The sequence below is a fragment of the Solanum pennellii genome, chromosome 5, assembly GCF_001406875.1.
Source record: "Solanum pennellii chromosome 5, SPENNV200".
Lineage (NCBI taxonomy): Eukaryota > Viridiplantae > Streptophyta > Magnoliopsida > Solanales > Solanaceae > Solanum > Solanum pennellii.
In genome coordinates, this window is record NC_028641.1 from 12,812,589 (window position 1) to 12,833,902 (window position 21,314).

Below are 21,314 nucleotides of genomic sequence, written 5' to 3' on the forward strand. Positions count from 1 at the left end.
GGACTAGCTTTTTAGTTATTTTTGTTCTTAGACATTCTTAGTTTAGTAATTTGAGATAGATGTTCTTGTGATGATGACTTCCAGATTTTGGGGAATTAATAGATGTTGATTTGTTTTATTTAATGAGTTTAAGTCTTCCGCATTATTTTCTGTTGATATATGTTAAAATGATAAGGGTTAGATTGGTTGGTTCGCTCACATAGGAGGGAAATTGTGGGTGCCAGTCGCGTCCCCGAATTGGGTCGTGACATTTATTTGTTCGTATAAGCATCAGTTGTATGTATAAAATAGTTGTCCACTATCTCTCATTTGTATATTTTACATGATTCGATTAGTGAATGATAATTATATACATTTGATTCGTATATATTGATGTATTTTAGACCAAATGTGAAAGTTTTAGTTCTTATTATATCTTTTTAGCAATTATACAATTTTAGTTTTTATTTCAATAATTTTAGCAATTATGTACAATTATTTTATATATATATATATATATATATATATATATATGTGCATTACTAACATTTTTTATTTGTATCTCTCTTATGATTCTATTAGTTAATGTTTTTTCTATAAAATTGATTTGTATTTTCTAACTCATATGTATTCATATATTTTATATTTATGCAAATAATCATATATACAGGAAATTTGAGTTAGAGTAAGTGTATCAAAATTTTCAAAAGATACAAATACAAATCACACCGCAAGCAGAATTTAATCATGAAATAAATAAATTCATATTTGAATGCATATACATACAAAATTACAAATCTTAGTGTTCGGAAGAAATACAATTGTTACATAGAGAAACTTAATCAGGTAGATCAAAAAATCTTATTAGTATATACATACAATTAAATCAAGTTTCATAAATACAAAAACAAATGAAATGTAACAGAAGCATTAACCAATAAGTCTGTTACGTTACAAAGTTAGAAAATCTGAGAGATTATGGGTGTGTTTGGTATGGAGGAAAATGTTTTTCCATGGAAAATGTTTTCTTAGAAAATGTTTTCCTGGAAAAACAAGTAGATTTTGGACTTATTTTCTCATGTTTGGTTGGTGAGTAGAAAATATTTTCTAGAAATGATTTTTAGTGTTTGATTTATGAATGAAAATGTTTTTTGAGAAACATCTTTTATTTTTATTGAAAATATATTTTAAAAACAATTTTTTTTGGGGTGTGTGGTGGTGGTGGGCTGGCGGGGGTGGGCAGAGGTTAGGTGAAAAAATAAAATTTTGAAGTTGAAAATATTTTTTTAAAATAAAATTAATTTTTNTTCAGAAAATATTTTCCTTCATACCAAACACACTCTATGAAACTAAAGTCGGAACTTGAGTGAGTTTTTTGGTGAAAAACACTCTTAAATTGCACTCTCAATTTAAACTATTTTCTTAAATTATTATTTATTTACAAAAAAAAAAAACATCCCTCAATTATTTAAAAATTGACATCATTCATCCTTTTATTAATATTTGTCAAAAAATAATAAATTTTTCACGAAAAACATCTACGATTCATAGTACTCTCAACTAAACTCCCTAAATCACTCTCAATAACCCACTTCTTTTCATTCAACATACATTTAAAATAATATTGTGAATTTTTTTTAGCAATAACATTTTGCATTGTCTTTCTTTTAATTGACAATTTTGTTTTTGTTTACTTTTCATTTGATTCGATATAAAAGAATTATCAGTTGAAATGTTCTTTTCTCATTGAATCTGCAAAAGGTGGTGTCAATCAAAGATTTTACTTCTAAAGATGAAAACTGAAACTCGAGTACTAGCGATCAAAATCAGTTGAATCTTGATCACCTCAATTATCAATTTTATCCAAAAAAATTATTAACCCGACGACATTTTGACTTTGTAAAGTGAAGATGGTGTAAGATTAAGCTCCAACTCCATTCAGTTGATAAAGAAGAAGAGCATATCATGTCACCTAATAGACTCACACCATTCTAACATTATTTTTTCTAACAACAAACAAGGGTCTCAAAAGAAATTATTTATTATTTTTGGAAGCTTTTCCAACCGGCAATAGAATTTTAAAATTTTGTATTTATAAGAATAGTATGAATTGCATATATTTTTATGTGAAATTTGCTAATTTATTGAAAAATTTTAATAGAGGGATGGAAGTTCACAAGTTGTTAAGTTTCAAATACTTTGAGGATGTTTTTTTTTTTGTTAAAAAGGATAATTTAAGGATCTAATTTAAGTTGGGGGTATAGTTTAAGCATGTTTTTAGCCAAATTTCTAGGAACTTCGTTGAATTATTAAATGACGAAATGGTCTGGTGGACCCTTATACTTGTATCAGTTTGTATTTTCAACCCTTCTACTTACCCCTTTAACTTCTGGACCTTTAAACTCAATAAAACACTGTTTAACAAATTCCTCTGACCATTGACCAAACTTATGTGTCTTTAAAATGATTGAATTGGCGAAAGTGTGTGACTTCACACGCCTTAAGGCGAGTGAATAACTTTTTTAGGTTAAAAATATAGTAAGATTAAAAAAAAATATTTTTTTTGAAAAACAATTAATTAAAAAGTCTTTTCTTCTTCTCCACTACCCCTTTCTTTTTGGCCATTTCCATGCCTGACCATTTTTTTTTATTCCCCACAGTTTACTAACATCGGATATCAGCGCTCGCCGGAGACCAGCAGCTGATTCACCGGAGATCAGCATTTGCTGAGACCACTAATCGTAGTGGCGTGAGAGAGACAAGCGACGCGATAGAGAAGAGATTTTTCGGTCAGATATGGTGGTGCAGTGACTTAGGTTGTTTCTGTGGAGGTTGGAGGAGGAAAGAAGAATGATTAGGGCTTTCTCAGGCGATGACAGCGTCCTTTTCTTTCTCTTTTTTCTCCTATGAAGACCCCAAAAATGCTCCCAAATCTATTTTCATAATGTTCTAATATTTTTGTTTAATTTCATTAAATAAAGTGATGCCTCCTTTTTCCGTGAAAAAATGAAGAGGAAAAAAAACAGGGAATTTGGAGATGGTTTTGAGTTTTGAGAGTAATTGTGGGTTAGGGGAGGTGGAGGAAAGGTGAGAGAATAATAATTTTATTTTATTTGGTAAAATAGAAAATTTATTGATTTTGTCTTTCATTAACATTTTTATTAATAATTAAATCTATGTAATGGAGAATGAGCTACACACCGTTTGTGGGATTTTAAAATCTTATTTTAATTGAGTTTAATAGTTCAGATGACAAAAAGGTAAGTAGAAAGGTTTACAATACAAACTGATACAACTACAATTGTAAAAGAGTCTACCAGACTATTTTGCCTTATTAAATATCTATTGTTATATTTTAGATGAAGAAATCAAATAAGCTTTTCGATTGATGAAACCTAATAAACTAATATTAGAGAATCAAGAAAGAAATTCAGGACTTAAGACTTTATTATGGTAAAAAAAAAATGAAATATACTATGCATGATTTGTGGGATTCTTTTCATTTAAAAATTGATTTTAAGCGTCGAAAAAAATAACTGACATATTTGTATAACTAAGGAAAAATGCACAAGTACCCTTTCAATCTATGTCCGAATTTTCAAAGACACTTATATTATATTAAGATCCTATTACCCCTCTGAACTTATTTTATAAGTAATTTTCTACCCTTTTTCGGCTACGTGGCACTAGGTTGAAAAAAAAGTCAACCAACGTTTGGCCAACATAGTGTCACGTAGGCAGAAAAGGGGTAGAAAATTATCAATAAAATAAGTTAGGAGGGTAATAGAACCTTAGTATAGTATAAGTGTGTCTCTGAAATTTCGGGCATAAATTAAGGGATTACTTGTGCATTATCCCCATAACTAATTCAAAAACACAAATTATACAATTACTAAATTTGATATCTAATTAAATTTTAGCTACTATTTATATATAATTTAATAAACATTAGCTAAAAACCTCATTATTTATCTAGGGTGTTGTAATGGATTCTAAATAACATGTAAATGAACCAAGAAATATATATATTATATTATATTATTTCACATCTCAAGCTACACAGCAAGACGTGCAATTGATCCCTCTTGTCACCTTTTCAACACTATAAAATATTCCATCCCCCAAAATTATTCTCATAAGCCACTGGTAAAGTGAAGAATAAATAAAAGAGAAAAAAAAGAGACTCCAACCTTTACAAAGTATTTCAAGGAAATCGAATCCAACAGCAGCTTAATCCCCAAGCAACCACCTCCCTATTTCCTATAAAAACATTTTGGGGTCATTTGGTATAAATATTAGTAATGGATGGATTAGTAATATATAAATTAACCATGCATAAATTAGTAATGAATACATTATTATTATCATGTATTTGATTTAATTATTTCTCACATCATTTTGTGTTTGATTAAATTAAATTCTATGAAAGTTTTTTTTCTCAATTATCTTCTTATACTATTATGTAATTGGATTAAGATATATTTGTTATTTTTCACATGAATTATTTAAGGTAAATAATTGGTATTTTAATAAATTGATCACTTAAAATATGTCAAATTTCAATTTTAGAAAGATAAATAGTCTATTTTTAAATCAGAAAGACGGTAAACACTAATAAAATTAAGTAAATCGTATATATTTACACATAAAAATTACAAAGTATAGATTTAATATGCATGCAATTTTATAAATTGTTCAAAATACAATTAATTAAAAAAACACGCACAAAGACACAAAAAAAAAAAATTAAGATCACAAACGTCATGTGGTGATTTATTTATCGTTTTAATTAGCAAATGTTAAACAACTCACATTTCAAATATGTATTGATTTGTATTAAATTTATTTAGTGACAAACAAATCTTTCTAAATAATTTGTAAGCTAATTTATTTAACTGAAAAGACTTCAAAATATTCTAAACTATCATAAGTAACACAGATTTACCTTTAAACTATATTCTAGTTCAAAATTACTTTTCTCGTCAAAGTATGAATTTCTAATTAATAGAAGTATGTTAAGTGTCCCGTGGATGCCACTAGACACCACATAAGTGTAATCATGTTTAGGGGTATTTTAGGGTAATTATGTTTTACTAGTACAAATCTAAAACATAAAATCAAGAAGAAAGTAAATAAAATGATTAAAATGATTTGAAGGATATTTTTGTCTTTAAATGGACTTATTCCATGGTATTAAATCCTATATATTATTAATCTAAAAAAAAAGGTATTAGTAAAACATCTTATATAATACTATATAGAGTGTATAACTAATCCATAAATTGGTTATACATATGCCCAAATTCTTACCAAACATATAATACTAAGTAATATCATACATAATATATGAACTATTTCTCCTAATACAGTAAAACCTCTATAAATTAGTACTCGATAAATTAATAATCTCTCTAGAGTAATATTTTTCTCCTGTTTCGACTTAGGTCAATGGAAAAAATCACAAATTTCGATAAGATAATAAGATAATAAATTTCCTGAAGACCCCTGTATAAATATATGGTCCTATTAATATCATAAATGAATAAAAAGTACGAATATATCTAAGACAATCTAGTGAAATATGATTCTAATTGTCTTCTATTTTTTCTTCAAATTCAAATCTACTTGAAGCTTATCTCTAACTTTTTTTATTGCATCCAAGAGCTCCGGTGTTGCCTTTTCGAACTGTACCACAAAATTGACAAGAGTTTTAGATGTAATAAGTGCTTCCTTACGTGAAATTGGTTCCACAGGTATAGTATCATCCTTCAACTTCAACATCAACATCACTTTTCCGATGGTATCCACAATTTCTTCTCTAAGCTCTGGACCTCTGAACATGTATCACTTTTACCCAGATAATTCACCAGGTTATTGACATCAATTTTACTGTGGATTCATCCCAAACAAGTTTTATAATGTCGAAGATAATTTTCTATTGTCTCGTACATAACATTTTCTCTCCAAGCAGGGATTGCAAAATTGATAACATCCAAAATATTAATCATTGTTGGATCCATTTGTCCCACTTCATGACCTTCTAATATCCTACGATAAATTTTTTTACAATAATACATCTTATAAATACTTATTATCCCAGCATCACAAGGTTGAATTTTTTACGATAATACATCTTATAAGCACTTATTATCCCACCATGCATTTTGTGGTCAAACCAACAAATATATTCATTAAAAAGCACATTTGTCATTCATGCTCTTTTGTTTGCACGATAATGACAATTCAATAAATATGATATGTAAATTAGTAAGATACAATGATTTTGATGTTCATTATACTTTATGTATAATATTTTTTATGTGAAATTAATAAATATGATACATAAAGTAGTAAGATACGATGATTTTGATATAATCTAAATTAACCTTCATGTAATCTCAAATCATTTTTTAAATTAATAATTATTATTTTATCGATTAAATATTAATATCTCTATAAAATAATAAATTTTCATGATCTCATCTATTTTAATTTATAGAGGTTTTATGATAATTTCCACCTAATGCCCATGAATACTTTCTCTACTTTAATTTGTTTGTCTGATTTAAAATATAATTTTTTTGAATTATGTACATGATTTTAAATTAAAAATATTTTAAATGTATTAAATTATTCTTAATTTTATATTTAAATATATAATGTAAAATTAAAAATTAAATATTATCAAGAAAACAAACTAAAATAAGTAAATTAAAAGAGAGAATATTAAAGTCAAAGAGAGCACAAACAAAAAGGGAAGATGGACATTTTGCTTTAAAGCTGATGGTACCACGTACTTTTGAGCTTGCTTCAGCATCCGCTAGCTGTCTTCCTCTCAATTTTCCAATTTTTGAATTATTTACTAATCATTTGTAATGAGAATAATTCTTTTACATATTTATTTGATTCCGTCTATCTTTATTACTTATTTATTATATTATAATGACTATCTAATAATATTTATCTTATTTGAAAGACTAAGAAGCAATTTTTTTTGTCTATTTTATTATTGATATTAAATATTATTTGGTATTTAATACATTTCTAAAGTATAAAATTCAAAAAAAATTCTATCCAAATGTACAATTTATTATAATATATTCTTTAAAATACTCTGCCATTTGAACAAAATACAAAATTCCTACTCTCTCGTATTTATGATACATTACTTTATATAATGTATTGAATGGATACACTATTTTACGCGATATATCGAGTACGCACTGTATTGGGACGTTGTGTGATGTATCAAAAATTAAAACGCGATGTAACGAAATGTCGAGAATGTATCAGAAATCATAATGCGATGTATCGAAACGTTTTCGAAACTATTCAAATTTCATCAAATTTAAGAAACTTTTATAATGTGAAAAAAATAAACATGTAATGTAATTAACTCTTAATATTATGATATTTATGTAATATTTTCTAAAATTTAATATATTCAAAGAGTAATGTCGTAATATTAAGCCTCCAAAGAAGCTACATTAATTTTCAGCACTTCAAGAGCGGGCAAGATTTGTATTACGCTTCAACGAGTCTCGAACGTCATTCCAATTGTCATCCAGCCTTGGGAGATTATTTGAAGACTCTTGTGGAGCAATTAATGCCATTGACCATCCACGAAAACGGAACCCAAGGGCTGCTATAAAGCTGATTTGTGAAAGACTTTTTTGCCACATTTAGAAACAAAGGACATCTTTTACAACCAATTTTTATACTTACGTAAAGACCGTGTTTTAGTTTTTTTTTTTTTTCTCTTGGGAGTTGGGACCTTGCTCTCCTTTTATTTGTAGGCTTAACTTTTAGATAGTATAAGTCTTAGAAAGGAAAAATTTTATTATGAATGAGACAACTTACACCAGTTGTATGAGGAAGTAATATATAATTATTATATTTGAATTGATGAGATCTATATTTTGTTTTTCTTCTTTTCCTCCTATTTCTCTTTCTTCTTTTTTTCTTTCCTCTTTTTTCTCATTTTCTTTTTTTTTCTTAAATTTATTTTGAAATTGATTTAATTACTCTTTCATTTTGTACATTAAAAAATAATTATTTACCTATTTGTTTTAACCCATTCTTTTTTAAAAAATTATTTTATCATTAAAAATAAAAAGGCATGAGCATACAAAAATTCAAGTTAATTCTTTAAATGGTCACTTATATAATATATATTGATCACTAAAATTATTTCTATTTCTTTTTTCTCATTTTTCATTCATAGTACTTTAAAAAATTTTCACATTCATATTTCGTATCATTTTAATATCTACTTTTAAAATTTATCTAAAACTTATTTTTAACTTTATTTGAAAATTGATGTTTGATCATGAAAATTTGAAATACAACTTTTCAACTTGAAGGTATATTTCAAATTTTAAAAAAAATTAGTATAATATATTTTTAAACTCATTTTTATCTTATGATATTATATTTAAGTACATTCAAACATGAATATTATTCAAATATTCTTTTATCAAAATAAAAAAATTTAATTTAATTTTTAAATGTTGCTCCATATATTTCAAAATAGTTAAAAAAGCATATTAAATACTATGGTCAAATGCCAAATATTTGTTAATGTTTAGTTTAATAACAAGTGTTTCACTATTCTTTTTTAATGTTTATGTTTCATATTCATGTTTGAATGTACTTAAATATAATGTTAAAAGTGAAAAATGAGTGTAAAAATAGATTATACTAACATGATTTTTAAATTTGAACTATACCTTCAAGTTGAAAAGTTGTATTTCAAATTTTCATGATCAAACATTAAATTTCAAATAATGTAACAAAATAAGTTTTGGAAAAGAATGAAAATTTGGAAATTTTGTTAAGTTAGAATAATTTGAGTTTTAGTCAACTTGAAACAGCCATAACTTCTAGCTCAGGATGAGTTAGGTGTATTTCTAGATATGATTGAAAAGTTCTTGGAATAACTTTTCCAACGCCGCCGAGTTTGCACAATTTCAAGTTCGTATGAATAAGTTATGTCTTTTGGAAGTTGGGTTGTTGGAATAAGGAAAGTCTAAAAACCGAATTTTAGAAGGGTAGTTTGGTCTTTTTCTTACCCTTTTATTTTAATTCATTTTTTATCATTACTTAGGGGTCTAAATTGAACTTAGTCAGTTTACTCTTTAAGAATATAGAGTTAGGATTTTTGGAGAAAGAAAACAGGAGAAAGAAGAAGAGGAAAAGCAAGATTCGCCAAGAACAATCGATTTTAGTTGTGATTTCACCAAGGAATTGATCCTACAAGGTATTTGAGTCTATCATATCATTGGGTTCGTTTACTCATGCTCCAAACATGTTTAATTCAGCGAAATTCGTCGTTGAAAAGAGTTTGAAAGTTGATATTTTCAACATGTATTCTCAAATTTGAATGTCGTTCTTGAATTGGGTTAAATTGAGGAGTTTCTGAGATCTTAACATTGAGTTTTAGAGTTATTTTGAGTTAGGTTCTTGAATATATATGCTGGGTGTCGGAATATAAAATGCATTTGAGAACAATAGTCGAGATTAGGCGAATTGGGGCTGAAAAATGAAGAGGGAAAGAATCGAGTGGGATTCGGCACGCAAGTCGCGTCGCGGACTTGCTTCCCCACTGAACAAACATTAGATCCGAGTCGCGGTTAGGACGCGGATTCCTCTGTCTCAAATAAATATTTTAATGTAACTCTGCTCGCGGACTTGTTCAAAGACAGTGATTTTGTGATCTTTACTCATGTTTTGCTATGTAAGAACACTCCAAAACATCAGGTATCTTTCCAATTACAAATCCCAATCCTTGAATCCATAATTTCGTTCAAGTTAAGTAAAGTTAAGAGTCAGGTTAAGAGAAGTTTATAAAGTCACAAACGTTTTAACTTTGTTTTAAAACTTAAATTTTGAGTTAAGTAAATAGCAAAGAGTTGAGTTCATTTTTCAAAAAGCTATAAGGGAACTAAGTATTCCAAAGAGTTTAAAATGTTTTCACATTTGAGTAAGAAAGAGAACTCTGATTCCAAGAGAGCTTTTAAACTAAGTATTAAGTAATTATCTCAAACCAAAGTAAGAAGCTTGTCTTAAAAACATATGAGTTAAGTATATTTTGGGAGTAGTATTGAGCATCGGTATGGGGATGTCAGTTCATATTAACTCAAATCTCCATAAACAATGTAGCCTAATGGGCAATAAAGGATCATACTTTTTAGATGACTCCTTAAGATGCTTTTAGCATAGACATGTAGATCCAATAAGTTAAGCATTCTATATAACGACAACGTATAAGACAGTTCTGGCAGCGTGGGCAAGACGATGTATCACCACTTAGGCTCATAGTGTTGGTTGTCGGTTAGAGAAAAACCCTAGAAACTATATTACTTTATTATATTAGTAAATTTGAGTTTGTGATTGCATTTTTATTATCAAACTACGTTATTTTAACTGTTTTATAAAGCTTTTCATATGTTGCATGTGTTTCATTGCTTTATTTTGAGTTAATTATTCATAAATTGAGAAGAGTCAAGGTAAGTGTTTCTTTCAGAATCTTTTCAAGCCTATGTATTGTTTAACATTCCACCTCACATACTCGTACAGTTAATGTATATACGATAGTTGGTCTACATCGTATTATGATGCAGACGCAGGTAACTAAGATCAGCACGCAGCGCCGCGTTGATCCAGTTGAGCACTCAAAGTCTGTTGATGAGCCTCATTTCATTCTGGAGGAATCTTTTTACTTTGTTTTCAATATTTTATTGTTAGGATGTTCGAGGCTCTTGTCCCAACACCCATCCTTGTTTTAGAGGCTCAATTGATAATTAGTAGTTCAATTGTCTTTGCATTATCATTCAGATGTAGTTTAAAGACTTCAGTTGTCATTTTGGTTGAGTTTTATATCTCTTTGAAGTTTTTTTTTAAGATTATCTTGTTAAGTTAAGTTTTCCGCTGAGTAAGTAAGTCAGGCCAATGGTTCGCTTGGGGCTAGCAATGGTTCTCAAGTGCCAGCCACATCCGGAGTGTAGGCTCGGGACATGACATTTGTATTCACAACACTTAGAGAAATATAAAAATGAAAGTTGGCACTTGGCTCCCAAAATTGGTCTTGACTTTGCTTTCTTGTTGGTTGTTTCTTGCAAACTGTTTATGGTGTTTTTGTTATTACACTTCAGTGCTAATTTTTTGTTTACACTGATCTTAAGTTGTGTTGTGCAAGCCCAATTTGGATGTCTTACGATATCTTTGAAAATAGACAAGTGACAAATGATATCAGAGCGTAGGTTCGAGCATGACGTCGAAGTCGCAACGCAACGAAAAGGTTGTTCAAGAAAGAAAGTAGGAGATTCGGAAAAATACTGCCAAGTAACATGGCGGCCTTGAATATGCGATATTTTATTGTTGAGGACAACTTTTGTTCTCTTAAATCATTGAATCTTGAGGGTCTTGATGAGATTAAGAATAAACTTACTGAGCTTGAGTAAGTGAGCAAGGAAGGGATGACCAATATTAAACTCAAACTCACTGAAGCTCTCTCCTCTTTTCATAGAGAGTTTAAGACTTTGAAAAAGCACGTTGATAAGACTGTCATTGCGGGAGTTGCTAGTCTTGTTACTATCCGTGAAACACGTATTGAAGCTCCTAAATCAAAGGAGTTTCGTGGTGAAAGAAATGCCCAAGGCGTTGAGAAATATTTTTGGCAAATATAGATGCTTACTTCGAGCATGTAAACATTAACGAGTGAAACTGTCAAAATCCGTATAATAGCTATTTATTTAAATGATACTGCCATGTTGTGATGGCGAAGAAAAAAAGTCACTTCTCGAGCCTACACCCTGGATGTGACCGACACTCGAGATTTATTATTGGCCCTAAGTGAAGCCCTGACTTGGCTTCCTACCCGGTGGAAGACTTTACTCAACAAAGATAAACTCATAAAATAAACTTAGAATGTTGTAAAGGAAACATTCAATTGACCAATGAGGCAATTCAAGTCTTATAACAAAACAACTAAAATGAACAAGAATAATAAACTAACAATGTCTAACCATCTATGAAGCTTTTAATACTATGAGGGATGTTGGGACAAAAACCCCGATCATCTTAATAACAAAGCTGAAATGATATAACAAAGATAAAAAAGGGTCACCACTGACTCTGAATGCTTAATTGAATCAACGAAGTGTTGGGTATTAATCTTTGCTACCTGTATCTGCATCATAAAATGATACAGGTCAAATGGCGCCAATCCATTGAATGTACGTGCATGTGAGGATAACTCTAAGCAAGACATAAACTTTAAACTGGAATATGAAAGAAACACTTTGTAGACAGATATGGAGATGGAGATGAAGATTAAGTATAAATTGATATCTTATTTGCCAATAAGTGTTGTGCCCGATGATAACACTTTGTCGGTAGGACATTGTTACGTCATGAAGTTAAAGACTATAAAGTAGAGGAAACACCTTGTGATCGACGATATTGAGGATAATAAGTTCAGGATATGTAGTTCCAAATAAATGAGTATTAGTATTGCACGACTACGATGCAGAATAAAGAAATCCTCGAATATCCACATCTATAGGCCTCAAAGACTTCTTTTTTCTAGCCTTATTAGATTGGCTAACTCCAAGATGATCACAAAATTTGTCAGTGTCACCATGACATCTATATGCAAATTCACATAGATAATATATAAAAATTATAAATTAAATAGGCTTAAGTCATATGCGACCCCTTAAAGTTGTCCTTATATTTCACTTAGACATCTCAATATAGGTTTGTACCTATTGAACACTTGAACTTAAAAAAGTTATACCTATTTAACACAAAAAAATAGTCAAATAAAAGAGAAATATGTGTGTATTTCAAATGCTCAAACATAGTAAATGAACCAAAGAAGCGATGACACATGACAATTGGATAATTTTTTTTACAAAAAAATCTATTTAAATAATAAAAAACAATTTAAGAAAACAAAAAATTGAATGAACCCACCCCCACCCCACCTTCCACCCACCCATCTTCTTCTTCTCCGTCGATCTTAATTGTCACCTCCATGCTTCTTCTTCGTTCTCTTTTCACTGGCCTCGTTGTGTCTCAACGCCAGTCAACCATAGCCTCCACTCTTTTCTTCTTCTCCATTAAATTTTATCCCTTTCACCGGAATTAGTACACCATTATTGTCCATCTAAGCTAATTCCTCATTAACCTTTCATTCTGATTGCATCAAAACCTGCTATTCGTTATCTTTTATCTTCTTTTCACTAATAATTATTTATAACAATTAAAATTAAAAAAAAAAGCTTTTACAGAAAAGAAAATAATCAATTGCTTCAGCGGTATAATATTTTTATCGAGAACAATGAAATTTTGTCGAAATATTTGAGACTTTCATTAAATTTACATAGAAAAAAAAAGAGGAAAGAACACTAGAAGAATTTGATTGGATGGGAGAAAAGATGGAGGGGAGGGGGTGGGGTGGGTGCGTAAAGAGATGAAGTAGCTACAGATAGGGATGCCGGAAGAAGACATTTTTAATTTTTATATTTATTAATTAGGTTTATTAGTTGAAAAGAAAAGAAAAAAAATCATTTCTAATGGTTTCACGCGCTTAAGGGCCGTGGATACACTTTTTTTGCCACGTAAGCATTTTGTGTCCAATAGGAACCATTTTTGAACATATAAAGTGTTCAATAGGTATGAGGCTAAATTGAGGTGTCTAAGTGAAATATGTGGACAACTTTAAGGGGCCGCATATGAGTTAAGTCAATTAAATATAATTAGTATTAGCAAAATAATTGAACTTACATACTGTTATAGTCTATCAGTCTATCACATTTCCTCACTTGTTTAATTTATATCATTCTTCCATTCTTCCTTCTCGATTGTTTCAATTTCATCGTCTCAAAATATGCGGTTGTTTGGTCCAATTATGTTCAACATATACAGAAAGTCTAGAAGATGAAACTCATATAACTTTAGACAATTGAAAAACTCTCTCCCGAATTTGATGTCCTGCAAGTAATGGAGGTATAAGGTCATTTTCAATCTTATTTTTCTTGACTGCATTTTGATAAAAACTGACAATGACAATCAAACCATGTATTTTTTTTTTGTTATGTATTAAAGTGAATGTCTTACAATTTTCCATGCAATGTAGACAAGCTAGTTTCCATCCAACCAAACAACATCATATATGTAAAAAAAATCATTAATAGTCCACATTAAAGAAGCACACATAATAAATTTCTTCTTGGTAGATATACATAATAAATTAATACGCTTTTAAACCATAATTGTTTGAGCTCATCGATCAATTATTATAAATAGATATCAATCAAACTTTTTTGAATTATCGAAACCTGAAATAACATAACTTAGAAAGATGTAAGGACTTGTCATGCGCATTTCAAGAGAAAGATTATATGTAGTAATAAATACATGCCAACAAGAATAATGTAAGACAATAATAGAGAATGGTGTAAACCCGTATGCGCATAACTCCAATCTAATATTTCTTAGTTTACTAGCAAAATCAAAATATATGTTATCAAAATGCTTTCATGCTTCCCCGTTAGATGAATAAGACAAGACACCTTGTGGTCTTCTATATTCACGATGACATCTCATCTATGGAACCGACTTCATCGATGCTTACAAATTTTTTTACCTAGAAATAAAAGGTAAATAATACATTGCCTTAATTGGGACCATATTTTCAATAGAAGTCCTCTGATAATGAGCATGTCCACAGAACTTACAATTTTCTATTCACTATCAATCTTGTAAAACATCATCCAACGATTAACAGAATAATGAATTATATCATACGACAATCCTAACTTGGAAATCAAATTCTTTGTCGGATAAAAGTTCTTAGGTATGTTAAACTCCAAATTAATTAGTTCACCCAAAGATCAATCATTGTGTTCATAGGCCCGTTAGAAAAACTCCAATCTGATTGAATATTCATTAATTTAAGCGCAACCGACAAGGTGAAATGCAGACTCCCTTCACATAGTGGATGACTAGCCTCTTCTAGTTTTTCATAGAAGCATCATAATTCTTCATTAGGAGCTTTATCAAAATATTGGTTGGGTTCTATCTCACCTTGAACCCGAAAACATCATTGTCACTTTCATGAACTTTATCATGTTGAACCCTATCTTGTGCGACTCTATCATGTTCAATCCTAATTTTTCCATGTGGTGTAAGCATATAATATTCATCCACGGACATGAAAATATAAAACATATTATTCAATCAATCTATTTCTTCATGATGAATCCATACAAATATCTAGGCTTAAATTTATTACGGTACAAATGAACCATGATTGTATTTGGATTAAAAATTTCAAACATCTACATGCACTATAAGGACATCTAACCAATCCATCATTCATAAAAATATCAAGTATCATGCATGTCTAATAAAACCTCTAACACCGTCAATAAACTCAGATTTCAAACCATCACCAATTTCATAATGCATGATCCATCCACAAAAGTATTGATATTCAATTAAATTAAAATTTAATAATGATTTTAACTATATAGAACTAATTTATATTGTTAATATATAATCATAATTACTTACATATATTTGGCTAATTCATATACCTGAGTTCGTTAATACTACATTTAAGATCTCCATGTTCATGCTTAATTAGTTCATATATTTTATCAAGATTTCAAAAGTTTAAGAAACAATGTCATTTGAGACTTGTATATTTCTTTCGATTCGATTGTAATACTTTAGAATCTTGTACACATGACAATCATGTTTTAAAGGTTTTAATTAAGTTGACTTTGCTTTCTGCAATATTTTATGTATTAGACTTTTATTCTCGCTTTACTTTCGCATTTATTGTATTAGTTGAGGTCATTATACATCATCTCGCCCACGCTGCCAGATTTTCCTATACCTTGCCGGGATATAGAATACCTCAATTAAGTGGATCCACTAAGCTATGTTTGAAATCAATAAGGATTCGTCTAAAAAGTACGATATATTATCCATGTTGGCTACATGGAATATGAGGAGTACGGTGGGTTTTATGAATTAATCCTCATATTGGTTCTCAAAACTACTCCTCATAATATATACTCATGCTCAAATGTGTAAAACATGTTTTTTCTCTGGTTTAATATAATTGCTCTAACTATCCTCTTAAAAGAGATAACTGCTTTGAAATATCTTTGAACTCATAAACTCTTTTTAGAAATCAAAGTTTCTCTTTTTTTAATGTAAAAATGATGCATCTGGAAATACTTAGCTATCGTTTGGCCATAGATTTCTAAATATTCTTGGCAAATACGATAGAGGTGAAATTTTACCATGTGTTTGACCATAGTATTTGGAAACATATTTCACCTTTTTAAAGAAAAATATGATTTTTACCCGTAAGTTACAAAAATTATTAAAACTAATTATCAGTTTGTATTACAAGTCAATTGGATCTTTATTGCAATAAAACAAGTAGTGTCCATGTCAATAGAGTAATGTTGTAGTTTGGAGTGAGTGCAACAAACATCATTTCATACATCGTGAAGTAGTCAAAGAACATGACTCTGTTACCCTAAACTGATTGTTCATCATTTTCATCAACAATCATATCATCACTTTTATATTCACTAATATTTCATCACTACTTTGGTGTTTACGTAAAAAATTATGTACTACACTGCAAACAACTACTATAGAGGGTGCTTTTGTAAAAGATAAAAGTTTGGTGTAAATTTCAATTTTAAAAGATCCCAAATAATAAGATTTGATCCACATACTAGAAAAAACTAGTTGAGTGTTTGGGATATTTGTCAAATATATTTGCTAAATAATGATAAATTGTACGGACAAACACTATTTGCCAAATTGTTCCCCAAATATTACTTGGAAAATCTATGGACAAACGGGTCCATAGTTCCCTTAAATTTTCTCAAAATGTCTCTTTAAACTAACCTCAAAAAACTCAGTTTAAAACATAAGTATATACTTTAAAAGATTCTCAAGATTTATAACTCAAAATAGGGTTCATGCTGAAATATAGACATCAACGAATCAACTCAAGGATCTAAATAACAATATAGACAACTTAATACTCATAACTTAATGATGCTACTCATCTCAAGAATACTCAATTCATAGGATTCATGCTGAAATATAAACATGAACGAATGAACGCAAGAACCTTAATGCATAACATAATGCAATTCAATAATTATGAATAGAGTTTTAAAAAAGGACTAGGAACTCAAAATCAACTCAATAAAAACTCTTGAACTTTTCTCTTAAACTCACTTTAGTTTTGAACGTAACCAGAGGCATGTTATTAGGACATGCAGGGAATTTCAAAGGAAAATGGAGCTTATATGCGTTAATCCAAGGAAGGGAAACATAGCCACAACTTAAAGGAACATGTGTCGGATGAAACAAGAAAAGATTGACCTAGAGGTCCTTGGCGTACTGTTGGTGTGTCGCCCCAGGGCCTGAACTTCAGAAGTCAGGCCTTGACGTACTGCTGGCTCATCGTACCAAGGCCTGAACTACTGAAGTTCAAGCTTGGCGCTATCATGGAGTGTCACACCAGACCCCTCCCACGAACCCCGACAAATTTTCAAGCTCGAATTAGTGCCCAAATTAGTTTAGAATTGAGAAATTTCTCCTAAACACTTCTTGATTCTCAAACTCAATACGAACACATGGAATTTTTCATACAATCCCTGTTAAAATATAACTTTTACCAAAGATTGACAACACAAAAGAATCAACAACCTCCATTGTTAAGGAATTGAACTCAAACTCAAGAACTACGCAAGAATCATTTAGATACAATGATTTCATGGATAAACTTTAGATGTATGGAGTAAGGACGAACAAGTCCAACACTATGAGAAGCCTTACATACATGAAAAGAGCAGTGTTTTTGGCGAAAATTGATAAATCTTGAAGAACGCTTGAAAACCTAGCTTTTCTCCTCTTGAAACCTCGCTCTAATTTCTGTAAGTGTTTAGGAACACGAAAAGGTGGTTTAGCATCTGATTAGACCCTTATTTGGGTGAAGAAAAATGTGGCCAGGCTTAGAAGGAAAAAGGAAAAGACCAAACTACCATTCTAAAAACGATTGATGTGCCTTAAATAGAGAGACTTCACTCAAACGGGCAGAACTTTTGACTCTTAGCAATCGTGGCGGTGTTGGAAAGAAGACTCAAAGACCTTTAATTTGACAGGTCATAGACTACCTAACTCTTTATGTGCTAAAAGATATGATCGTTTGAAGTTAACCTAAAACAAAAAAAAATAATGGATGACTTGTACGAACTTCTCTTTAATTCTTTCGAAATCCAATGTGTTACAATTGAAATAAACCCATTTTTAAAAAATCTCAAAGTTATCTTAAAAACTCATATTGCCCTCGTTGAGTTGTGCATCAATTGTGTAATTGTATTGCCCAACCAAGGCAATCGGCACTTTTTTTTTTCTGAGATCTATAAATCCTTCAACCGATCATGTTATTGTATAAACCCTTAAACCAATATTTATTTTTTCCCTTCTTCCTATGTGTAGGACAAAGGTCTAGATTTTCCATCACCAACCCATGCCAAAAGTCATGGGATAATACGTCATTCAGACCAACAGAATCCAAAAATATACATATAAAATGAGATGGAATATATTCATCGTATCACATTGTCTTTTCTTCTTTTGGGTTTCATGTGATGTTTAATATGTCGATATTCATATTAAAACTTGATTATTTGAATTTGCGTGTTGCAATGCCTATTCTGCGAATGACACTCCTAACTAGATTTTTCATACACAAGACTAGAAAATGAATTTATTGGTTGCCTTTGTTTTTCTTTTACAATTTTTAGCGCCCAAAAAAATAAATTTATATTAGGTTTTTCTAAAAATATAGAAGAAAAATGTTATTGCAAGGCTTTTTAGAAAGTTATTTATTCGATTGTTTCAGGAAATTGCTTGCATGAACTATTTACAAGTTAGTTACCTGATTTCAAGAAGCCATCGCAACATATTTATGAAAGTTACTAATAAACTAGTTGTTTAATTGCGAATTTCTTAAAGTAAAAAATGGCAGAAGTAGTAGTGAATATCCACAAACCACAATTTTGAGTATTCATAGCAAATTGTGAATATGGTATTTTCCATTATGAATCAATTTGAGTATATACTTACTTACCTTACAATCATATATATATATACACACATTCTTTCTGTCCAATAAAGCCGTGTAATATACTAAACAAAGGAAAAATCCTTTTGATCAGAAAATTTGGCCATAATTTGACCAGAATGGTAAAATAACATATTCATACTATAAACTAGATTCGTTTTGGATATTTTTACCCTTATAACTTTCATTCTCTTAAACTAAAAATGGAAAAAAAATACTAGTTTATTTATAAAATTAAAAAGGTATCTATTATAGACTTTTTACATTTCTGACAAAAAAATTTAATTTAGAAATCAAGAGTTCTGTGTGTATTTAATCCTTGGTATTAAATATTAATTATCATCTAACACATTTTTCAAATAATTACATTTAAAGTCGATAAAATAATATCGTAATATTACCAATAGGGTAATGCTAAATGACTAAAAAAATTGGCTAGAAATTTTTAAAAAGTTTATGATATTTTTTCTGTTTAAAACTAAACTAATCTTTTTTCTTTTTTTAGTTAAATTAAATGTTTGAAAATATTTTAAAAGGTAAAATATCATTCTTGCCAAAAAGATTTTTGGTTACCCATTTTATTTATTATTTCTTAAGCAGTGTGTCAAATTAATAATGGACAACTATTATTTCGGGAATAAGTAATTACCGTAACGATTGATTAATGTAAGTGAAAAAGCGAATGAAACTGTCTTTCCGCAAATCTAAGCATCCACACTGATTATTTGATTCCTTCCTTAATGCAATAATACTTTATGTTAAAAAGAATAAATTAAAATTAAAGGTTACTCATTTGAACTATATATACAAGACAAATAACAAGAGTAGATACAGAAACAATATACACAAAAAAAATAAGGCAAAAAGAGAAAGAAATAGAGATGTCTGATTGGGGGCCCGTATTGATAGCAGTGGTGTTATTTGTACTATTGAGTCCAGGTTTATTATTTCAATTGCCTGGTAGACACAAAATAGTTGAGTTTGGGAATATGCAAACTAGTGGACTCTCTGTACTTGTTCATACTGTCCTCTATTTTGCACTCATTACTATCTTCCTTATTGCTATTGGAGTTCACATCCATACTGGCTAGCCTTTTATTCATGCAACTTCTTTTTTTAAAAAAAAAAAATTGATGTACTTGTGTTTCTTTCTTATATTTTTGTTACAATGTTCTATTTGGATGTTCGAATTAAATCATGTTTGTTGTGGAATCTTTTTTTTCTTGCTTGTATTGAATTGAATTTAAGAAATATTAGAATTATTGATCCGTTTAAAATGTTATTTAGGCTTAAATAAGCTAAAAGTCGGATCATACTCTAAATCACATAATTTTTACTAAGTTTTAAAATTTTAATTTTATTTTTTTATAATTTATTAAAAAAGATATTCCCTTATATTATGGCTATAAAAGTTATATCAAATTAAAGAACATATTTAAAAAAAAAAAGATTAAATTTCTTATAAATCAATATGAGTTGCATATTCGCCCAGGGTGAAGTAAAAGCTCAAAGTAAGTTTTATTTTAAAAAAATTAGCAGATTATTGCCTTGGTCAAATATAAACGAGTTGGACGAAGGATTTTGACACCCTAATCTTCACAAAAATAGATAGAATATCATTGAAAAAAATCTGTAAATAAAATATAAGAGATGATTTTTTACAATAGCATTTTTCTAATTCAATTATACTCCCTTCTGTTCTATACTAGTTGATCATTATATTAAAAATAGTTTTTCTAGATTAATCGATTAACTTATTAAATCAAAAGAAGCATTGTAAAGGTCCAAAGTTGGTAAGAGTTGAATTAGTAATTTTATCCTATTATTTATAGTTCCTTAATATACAAATAAAAAAAAGGGAAAATTGTATATAATAGCAAACTAATAACCTAAAATAAATGGAGTAGCTAGGGTTTGATTTAATTGTGCTCCATAGCTAACGGTTGCAAAAAAATGTCAGGCGCCTCTCTCCCAAATATCTCGCTCGCCACTCTCCTCCAATCTCTCGCTCGCTTCCTCACTTTTTATACAAACACAAGTGTATAAAAATTGTTTCTAATTGTATAAAGCAGAGAAAATTATATAAATACATATATTTTTGTTCCCCTCTCTCCCCTCTTTCAGATCTTGCTCGCCACTCTCCCAAATCTCGCTCGTC

General features: G+C 29.5%; 2 protein-coding genes across 2 annotated transcripts; one reads left to right on the top strand and one right to left on the bottom strand.

Moving 5' to 3' along the window:
- Positions 1-5,577: 5,577 nt before the first annotated feature.
- LOC107019323 lies at positions 5,578-5,999 on the bottom strand. Its single transcript, XM_015219850.1, has 2 exons — positions 5,929-5,999; positions 5,578-5,812 (listed from the first exon to the last, which is right to left on the bottom strand). The coding sequence occupies exons 1-2, from the start codon at positions 5,997-5,999 to the stop codon at positions 5,578-5,580; spliced, it is 306 nt and encodes a 101-aa protein (XP_015075336.1).
- A 5,328-nt stretch (positions 6,000-11,327) lies between these two features.
- Positions 11,328-20,348, top strand: LOC107020940. The gene is made up of 3 exons (XM_015221479.2): positions 11,328-11,437; positions 11,507-11,619; positions 19,985-20,348. Exons 1-3 carry the CDS (start codon positions 11,328-11,330, stop codon positions 20,245-20,247), a joined length of 486 nt encoding a protein of 161 aa, XP_015076965.2. The 3' UTR covers positions 20,248-20,348.
- The last annotated feature ends 966 nt before the right edge of the window (positions 20,349-21,314 follow it).